This window comes from Calliphora vicina, chromosome 3 (genome assembly GCF_958450345.1).
Source record: "Calliphora vicina chromosome 3, idCalVici1.1, whole genome shotgun sequence".
Lineage (NCBI taxonomy): Eukaryota > Metazoa > Arthropoda > Insecta > Diptera > Calliphoridae > Calliphora > Calliphora vicina.
Window position 1 is genome coordinate 34,485,199 of NC_088782.1, and position 9,660 is coordinate 34,494,858.

At 30.4% G+C, this 9,660-nt stretch overlaps 1 protein-coding gene across 1 annotated transcript; it reads left to right on the plus strand.

Annotated features, from left to right (window-relative positions):
• The first annotated feature begins 2,300 nt into the window (after window positions 1-2,300).
• Window positions 2,301-3,710, plus strand: LOC135953353 (odorant receptor 67d-like). The gene is made up of 4 exons (XM_065503217.1): window positions 2,301-2,543; window positions 2,600-3,120; window positions 3,246-3,435; window positions 3,501-3,710. Exons 1-4 carry the CDS (start codon window positions 2,301-2,303, stop codon window positions 3,708-3,710), a joined length of 1,164 nt encoding a protein of 387 aa, XP_065359289.1.
• The last annotated feature ends 5,950 nt before the right edge of the window (window positions 3,711-9,660 follow it).

Genomic DNA, 9,660 nt, shown 5'->3' on the forward strand with positions numbered 1-9,660 from the left:
GTCCCTTATTTAATGATAATGATATGACATTAATGAATCCATTTTTAATCGCGAGTAATGATTCAGTGCAAAAATAATTTTCTTTTATAGCGTTCAAGTATTGTTTCGGATTCCTAATAATTCTGCAAGCTCTTGTTGAGTTTGGCAACCAGCTTCATGGAGTAATGCCTCCAATTCTTGGTCTTCAAACTTTTTGGCTGTCCTAGGCGATCTTTATATTTCGTGTCACCAACCATCTCGCCTTCTATTGTAAATCCTGCATCAACAAGAGATGTAAGTACAGTCCAATTCCTTAGAGTAGTTACAATCACTAAAAAACAACATTCGTATGTTACATTTGGTTCAAAAAAATTCAATTTTCAATTGAAAAATAATAAGTACATTATTTTATATCTCAGTAATTTTTTTTAAAAAAATACAGAAATAATTAGATATCACATTGCCTAACTCCCAAGCAATGTTGTATCAATGTGAAAAAATGCAATTATTTGTTACAAATGCAGGCTAATTTATAGTACAGTAAATGCTAGTAATAAAATTAAATAAAATTTCATTTAAATTTTAAACAATATTTATGACATTTTTATAGACTACATAAAACAGCTGTAGTCTCCTTTCTACCATACTGCTGTGCTGTACAAAACCTAGCCAAGGCCATTTCACAACACTTGCTTGTAATATACGCTTGGCACTTTTATGATTTTGTCTCAACAACAATTTCAAGTGCCACATATTGAAAACAACATGATAAAAAATATGGAAACAATATTCTTCAATTGATTCGTTTTTTTTACATTTTGTGTATTTGAAAAATTATAAAGTTTCTCATGTCTGTAAGCCAATTGTTAGAGTGTCTGCTGTGAGACAAAAAAAAACTGAACATATTGTTTTGGCAAAACAAGTTGATTGAAAAAAGTGTTCGAATTCTTTGGAATTGAGAAGAAAATATATGAAACAAAATTGTAACATTGAATTGTGGAAATGTTGCACTCCCATCATAATATGAGGCAATGCAATGGAATGGAATCTATGGTTATGCAAAAATGTTAAGTTTTTTTTTGGTAGTTGTTTTCCCTCATCTATATGGTGAAAATTTGAACAAAATCGTCTAATGCTTAGAGGTTTGCACAGTTTATTTGAATTTTCGAGTTTTGGACCAAATAGCATTATTTCCAACAAAAAATAAAATAAGTAAGAAATAAGTACAAAAGAAAGTATGGTCGATCAAGCCCGACCATACAATACCCTACACTAAGTAAAAGAGCAAAAAAAATTTACTTTTAAAATATCAATAATTTATATTTTTGAATGATTTTTGGAAGTGGGCCTTATATGGGAGCTAAGACCAATTATGGACCGATCACCATCAAATTAGGTCGTGTGATTCTAAGGCGATCGGTATACTTTAAGGTGGGTGTTAGACCTATATTTTTGGGCGTTACAAACATCTGCACAACCGCATAACACCCTCCCTACTATGGTGGTGTAGGGTATAAAAACTCTCCATAGAATTTAAAATTTGAACCGTATTTATACAACTGGAATCACGATACATCTAAATTATGTAGTGGTTTAAAAAGCCTCTAAATTTTTTTCGATTTTGTTGCCCTTAAAAATTACATCAAATTTTGGATATTAAATATTACTAATTTTAATTGCGATTGGGTTTTATAAAATTTTAGTAAATTTTAGCAAGTTCTGATTGGAATATTTTACTCAAGTTTTGCATAGGGAGTTATGTGAAAAAAAATAATGATGTTTTATATATGCCTCCCTGCTTGATTTATTATTAAAAATATTGTTTCTTTTAGAATCATTCACTGCCAATTAAAACATTTTACAGAAGTATGAGGCATGTGAAAGTGACAGCCTTTATTCAGGCAATATGTTGCAATTATAAATTTATATATTTGTAGAAAATATAATCTCATTGTACACAATATATGAGAAAAAAATTGTCACAAGATTTAAAAAAAAATAAAAAAATTGTTACATAAACTGACATTATAATTGCAAATAATAACCAAACATGCATGGGATGGGACAATGAGGTTTGAAAAACACATTATATCGAATAATAAATGAAATAGGAAATTTTATTTCCTAATACTTCTGTAGTAACATTCATAATATGAACTGAATGGCAAGAAGTACCTTTAGATTAAATCAAAAAGTACTTTTGCCTTTTCCTACCCATAGTGCAATAATAACATTTATTAATTGACACCAACCAATGCCAGTCAATTGTATTCCCAGCAGTTTTTATTAACAAGTTTTCTTTTGCTCAAACATCTACAATAATGTCTCGCAAATATTCAAATAATTTTAAAAAGTTATTTAATTTTACGCGAAGATTTTCTGAACTTTGTGGTTGTGATGTTATAAAAGAGAATTTTCAGCCAGACTGGAAGACATATGCAGTTTTCTTATTAATGAACCTGGCTCTGAGTTGCACAGTTTACTCCAATTACATTGAGGTAATTGTTAATGGAGATTTGTATAATCTGTTGAAAACAGCATCTGTCATAGGAACTGGAGTACAGGTAGAAATTTGTGATTATAAAATGAAATGAATTGAATTACATTTCTACATTTAAAGGGCTACGCCAAATTTATAAATGTGCTCAAGCAACAGACCAAATTTCGCTATTTATACAAGGAAATCATCGATATGTACGAAACGTACGAGTTGAAATCGCTGGCCTATAAACAATCTTTAAAATATAATATTTCATTGGTGAAAAAACTGCTGGCTGTTACATTTGCAATGGTTTCCATTGCCTGCATAGGCGTAACTATGGTGCCTTTATATATGTTGATTTTCCAAAACACACGAATTGATATTATGCCTTTTATTTTCCCATTCATTGATACCAGCACAGATTTTGGATTTTACTTAACATTTGTCTTGCACATAATTTGTGTATTCTTTGGAGGCTATGGAAACTTTGTTGTGGATTCGTGGCTGTTTATATACGCTGCTCATGTACCGCTGATGAAGAATATTTTAAAATGTAAATTTGATGATCTGGATGCCATTTTGGAGGAATATCCGAAAAATGTGGTGAAATCAAGGAAACCACTAAATGACATATTTAAATGGCATCAGAAATACATAGAGTGAGTATGACGATTGTGAAACTTTAGTTCTTAAAATTTAAAGTTTAGAAATGCGCTTGCAAGTGAAAATGTATTGTTTTCCCGTTTTTGCAAACAAGTTTCTATTCAAGCATAATAATTTTCAGTTTCTGCAAAACCATAAAGGGTACATTTTTCTGGGTCATCGCTATTCAAATAGGCTTTGAATTCATGGGTATTATCTCTACAATTGTTTGCATATTTCTGGGCATATGGCCACCAGCTCCAGCCTATTTGATCTATTTATTTTGTATATTTTATTCCTATTGCTCATTGGGTAATATTGTCGAAGTATCGGTAAAATTTTATATCTACAAATTGATTTTTCATATAATAAACAACATTTTCACAATTAATTTCAGAACGATGATGTGATTGATGTGATTTATGCCTCTTGCTGGTATAATTTGACCGTGCCGGAACAGAAAATGATTTTAATCATGCTGAGAGAATCCCAACAGGCCACTGGAATTTCTATTGGAGGCGTGTTGCCCTTATCGCTGAATACAGCTTTGCAAATTACAAAATCGGTTTATACCATGTCAATGTTGCTCGAAAGATCATTAAATTAATTTCAGCGGATCATATTATAGCATATTAAAAAAGTTTTTATTAAATATTAAATTATAACCAATAAAAATCCTTTCATAAATAAAAGCTTTAAACCTAAACAAAAACTTTACCTTAATTTTTTTTGTTTACAATATAACTAAAGACTTTTTGATAACTTCTTTTTCTCCTATTGTGCTTAAATTGTTAAAGTTTTAAATTGATTTAAATTTTCTGTTTTAAATTTCCCTGAAATTACTTAAAACGCTATTATTTGTTTCCTAAAATACCTAAAAAGAACAGCAACCAGCAAAAACACACATTCAATTACAAGTATCTGTGTCAACAGGAAAATTGCTTCAAAAAGTTTTTGGTCTTTTTTTCTAATTTATGTTTTAAGCTGTTTTTTTTTTTGTAACTGTGCGGTTGTAACGGCCTGTCGTCATGGTTTGATATTTTTTGAACATGAAAATTGAAAAGAAGAAACATGAAAAAAAAGAAGTTCACAAACAGAACAACATTGTTTTGAAAGGCATTTAGTGGGATTGGGGCTGAATACGTGAAGATTAAGGTGGCCTCGTTTGCTTGCAGCAAAAAAACTGAACAACTTAGTCGTTATTCATACTGAATATGAAAGCTTATTTTTATACTCTACACCACCATAGTGGGGAGGGTATAATGCGTTTGTGCAGATGTTTGTAACGCACAAAAATATTAGTCTAACACCCACCTTAAAATATACCGATAGACTTAGAATCACTTTCTGAGTCGACTAAACGATGTCCGTCCGTCTGGCTGGCTGGTTGGCTGGCTGGTCGGCGCAGAGTACTGGTCGAAATTTTAAAGATATTTCGATCCAATTTGGTACATATTATTTTTTCTACCCAAGGACCTAGCCCATTGAAACTGGCTGAAATTGGTCCATTATTTCACCTAGCCCCCATACAAATGTCCTTCCGAAATTGGACTTTATCGGTCATAAATGTTTAATTCATATATGTATCTCCACAAATTCCGCTCCAAATAAGTTTTATATATACAAAATTCATGTCACCAAATTTTGTTACGATCGGTCCATAATTAGTCATAGCTCCCATATAGACCCGCTTCCGAAAATCACTTTATCGTGCATAAATCGCTTAAAAATTTTGGTATACACACAAAATTCAATATAGTTAACTTTAATATAGACATAAATCACACGACCCAATTTCATGGTGATCGGTCGATAATTGGTCATAGTTCCGAAAATCACTCAAAAATTTAAATTATTGAAATTTTAAAAGAAAAATGTTTTTGCTCTTTTACTATCATATGGTCGGGCTTTCATTTCTTAAATGCTTAGGTCATGTTAGGATGTATGGGTCGCTTTAAATTAGCGAGGCGCATTGTGATACTCATGCCTGAGACTGTATAAAGTCCTGTGATTGAATATAAAGAAGTGGCCACTCAAAATCCATACGCACTGTGGAAATGGAAATGGAATGGAAAAAGATTAACATATGTTTTTAACAACAAATCTACCGTTAATTTACAATGAGAGTTTGGAAAAGCGTTTGGTGTCATTTATAAGACATCACATATCTGACACAAAGTTTTAATCAAGTTGACATTACTCAAATACAACTATGAAGTGGTATAATGAGAATAATATTGATGTTATAGCAAAACACATCCATTAAACAAATTGCCCAAATCTTTGTCCAATCGAGATATTTTGGAGAGTTGTTAAACGAAATTGAAAAAGAGTACAGGTACAGTAAATAACCAGATTTTGATGAGAACAAAGTGGAATAAATGTGCTGGAATAACGGTAGAAGTGGGAAGTAAAGTTGTGCAGCTATTAATAGGAGGCATAAAAAGAAAGGCCAGAAAATGTATTCGAAATAAAGATACATAAACCTGCAGTTGTATTTTTTAAAGCTTAATATTTTACCTTTAATTTCATGTATACAATGTTAACATACGGTGTTTCATTTAAAAGTTATGCTCGTTTTAATCCGTCCGGATTTTAAGTGGTCACTTCTTTAAAATATGACTGTATAAAGGCTTATGATTCAATCCAAAATAAGGCTGTATAAATACCTACTATTGATGCTATAATATGACTGTATATGATTGAAGCTAAAATATGACTGCATAAGACCTACTATAGATGCTAAAATATGACTGTATAAAACCAGTGCGTAAAGCTAAAATACTATTGTATAAATGATGATTGAAGCTGTAATATGACTGTATAAGGACCTTCGTTTTAAGCTAAAATGTGACTGTATAAATACCAACGATTGAAGCCAAAACACGACTGTATAAACACCTACAATTGAAGCTAAAATATGTATGTATAAAGACCAATGATTGAATTCAAAATATGACTGTATAAAGGCCTAGGTTTTATGTTAAAATATGACTGTTTAAAGACCTTCGATTGAAGCTTAGATATGACTGTTTAAACACATATTGAAGCTAAAATATGATTGTATAAGTACCTATGATTGAAGCTGAAATATTACTGTATGCCTAAGACATGACAGCAGAGATATGACAGTATAAAGACCTTCGGTTAAATTTAAAATATGACTGTGTAAAGACCTACTATAATATGACTAAAATATGACTGCATAAAGACCAAAGCTTGAAGCTAAAATACGACTGTATAAAGACCAATGATTGAATCTAAAATATGATTGTGTAGAGACCTACTATTGAAACTAAAATATGACTGTATGAAGACCTACGATTGAAGACAAAATGTTAATGTATAAAGACCTACGATTTAAGATAAAATATGACTGTATAATGACCTACGTTTGAAGCTAAAATATAACTGTATAACGATTGCAACTAAAATATTACTGTATAAAGACCTGCGATTTAAGCTAAAATATGCCTGTATAAATACCTATGATTTAAGCTAAAATATGCCTGTATAGAGACCAACTTTTGAACATAAAATATGACTGTATAAAGAGCTACGATTGAAGCTACAATATGACTGCATAAAGGCCTTACATTAAAACTAAAATATGACTGATTGAAGCTAAAATATTACTGAGTAAATACTTACAATTGAAGCTAAAATATGCCTACGATTGAACCTAAAATAAGACTGTTAAAGATCTACGATTGCAAATAAAATATGCCTGTATAAAGACCTACATTGCACAGTGGGACAGAATCAACATTTTTTGTAAATAAATCTGGCATTTCTAAACCGCTAGTCCGATGCAGATAAAATTTGATGGAGGCATAGCCAAGGAGTATTCGAGTTCAAGTTATTAAATTGGAACCTACAAATGCTTCAAGGGAGGCGCTATGTGACCTCAAAGTAAGAAACCTTCGACATGTAACAAATTTAAACAAGTGCAATTTCCCACCACATCCCCCCCATCCGATTTCCGATTTTTATATTTTTGAAAAGTGCTCGACTAAGTCTTGAAAAAACCTGCTTGCGTGTGCTATATATATCTTATAATTTCCGAATTATAGGCATTTAAAAATTAAAATTGAAAAATTTAGACATACCGTGGTTTTTTTTTAAAGTACATTTGGGAGTACATTTGAACCGAATGGACTTAAATTTTGTTTTGTTAGTTAGACAACTAAATTACTATTAATATAAAAATGATTTTGGAGCAATATCAATTATGGATTCAAAAATAAACACATTTCAATACAAAAATTAAAAAAATAGTAGATTTTTGGGCGAAATGTTGAATTAATTTTTTTTTTTTTATTAAAAAAAAAAACCTTTAATAATATATAACAATTTAATATTTAATTTTAAAGTTATCTTTACGGAGAAGATTTTGGTATAAAATTTTTATCAAAATTTCAAATTTGGGTCACATGTTCTAAAATCCTAAAACTGGCATCAGAAAACAGAAATCCGCTTTGAAAATCCGTATGTGTTTCCTATTTATCCACAAAATATTTTTCCAGCCACGATGGAAATGTGGTACCTATGGGCAAAATTAAAAAAAATTAATTTTTTGGATTTTTCGCCCTAATTTTTAGGAATTGCGGGATTCCCTTTGAACTTTTGACAAGTTTTTGTACACTATGTTATTAAGAATAACAAATTCAAAAAGCGTGGAAAATTTCATTGAGTTTTGTTAATAAATAAAGATTTTATTTTATATTACATGTTTATTGAATTTCTAAAACTAAAATTTGTATCAAAATTTTAATAGGATTGCAAATATTAGGAACAATTTGATCCACATTTATTTCAAACTAATTAGTTAAGTTAATTTTTGGTCTTACAAAAAAAATTCAAAGAGATTCAAAAATATGTCTATTTTAAAACTAAGTCCTTCAAAAATATTACACTTTTTAATTTTTTTAAAATATGTAAATTTTCTTAATATTTTATTCAAAAACAAGTCAATGGTGCTGTCTTAGTCAAATTACTTAAGGGCCCCATCCTAATATACACATTTGCTTACATTTGATTTGGTTTTTCTTTTAAAAAAACAACTTTATTTTAGAATTTGTAATAAAAAAAAAGTATGAAAACAAGAAACACTCTACACTGAGCACATGAGCAAAAAACAGTTTCCATGTAAAATTTCAATATTTGCTATACGTAAGTGCTTCGTCGCTAGACTTCCTTCTATATGAAACTGTTTTGTGTTGATATTTATTTCGATACCGAAATTATTTAGGTATTTAAGCTCTCTAAAGTAACTTTCTTATATGGGCCTTATATGGGAGCTTTGGATAATTATCTGATTAAATTTAATTTAATTTGGTACAATTCGTATTTGTATGAATACCAATATAGATAAGATATTTATGAGAAAAAGTTCTATCGAAATATATTCAAAACTAGTTTGACCCGGTGCGTTACGCTACCCCTGTCGAAGTAAAATAAACAAAATGTGAAAAGATTTTATAAACAAATAAATGAATATAATTAATACCGGAATTTCTTGTTTGTGATTAATTGCATACTATGCCGTTGAAGGTATACAAAATATCCTGTGATTTTAAAAAATCTTGAAGCTGTTTTTAAGACATTCGCCTATTTTTAGTCAGACTCCTTATAATGATATGAAAGCTATTTATTAAAATAGTTAAAGGTAATGCTTCAAATGAGTTATTTTGTTACCATAGTAGATAAAATATATAAATATTCGAATATCAAGTGAATCTAATTGTAAGAGTCTTTAAACTTTGTGTAAATTACGTTGATGCCAGTGTCCTGTTATGCCAGAAATTAAGAAGGGATGCCACACCCCTTGTTCCCATCCGTCCCATTTTTGGATAAACTTCATGTACTGAACTATACTTAGCATGAGAAGTTCCACGCACACTTATCCACTCCCGCCCATTTTCAGCTATTCTATGTAAAATGATAAGAGAGCTATTGGGACAAAGTTGGAAGAATCTAGTAATTATAGATCTCAAGACTCACCCGAGTTCCGATCCTTCCCATTTATTTATTTATTAACTTCTTGCGCTGATAAGAAATTAAGTCATATGAAGTTTGAAGCCTTTCACATTTACAGTTCTCCAGATATTCGAAAATAACTATTTACTTTGGTAGGTGCCACGCCCACTAATATAATACCGCCCATTTTCAGCCAAACCATGTTGAATGATAAGGGTGCTATTCGGACTAAATTTCAAGACTTTCACAATTATAGTTCACCATATATTTGAAAATAACTATTTACTTTGTATGGGAGGTGTCACACCCCCTGTTCCGATCCGTCCCATTTTTAGTTAAACTTCAAAAAGTGATACGAAATTGATTCGTATAAAGTTTGAAGATAGTCACAATTTTAGTTCTGCAGATATTCGAAAATAACTATTTACTTTGTATGGGTGGTACAAATTTTGCCCTCTTTTGTCCCTTTGTGGTCCAAGTTAAGAAAAACTATATAGTCTATTATTGCTTCCAAGTAAATGAATTTCTATGTTCCAAATTTCAATCAAATCCGTTTACTCTTGATATTTTAAGAACTA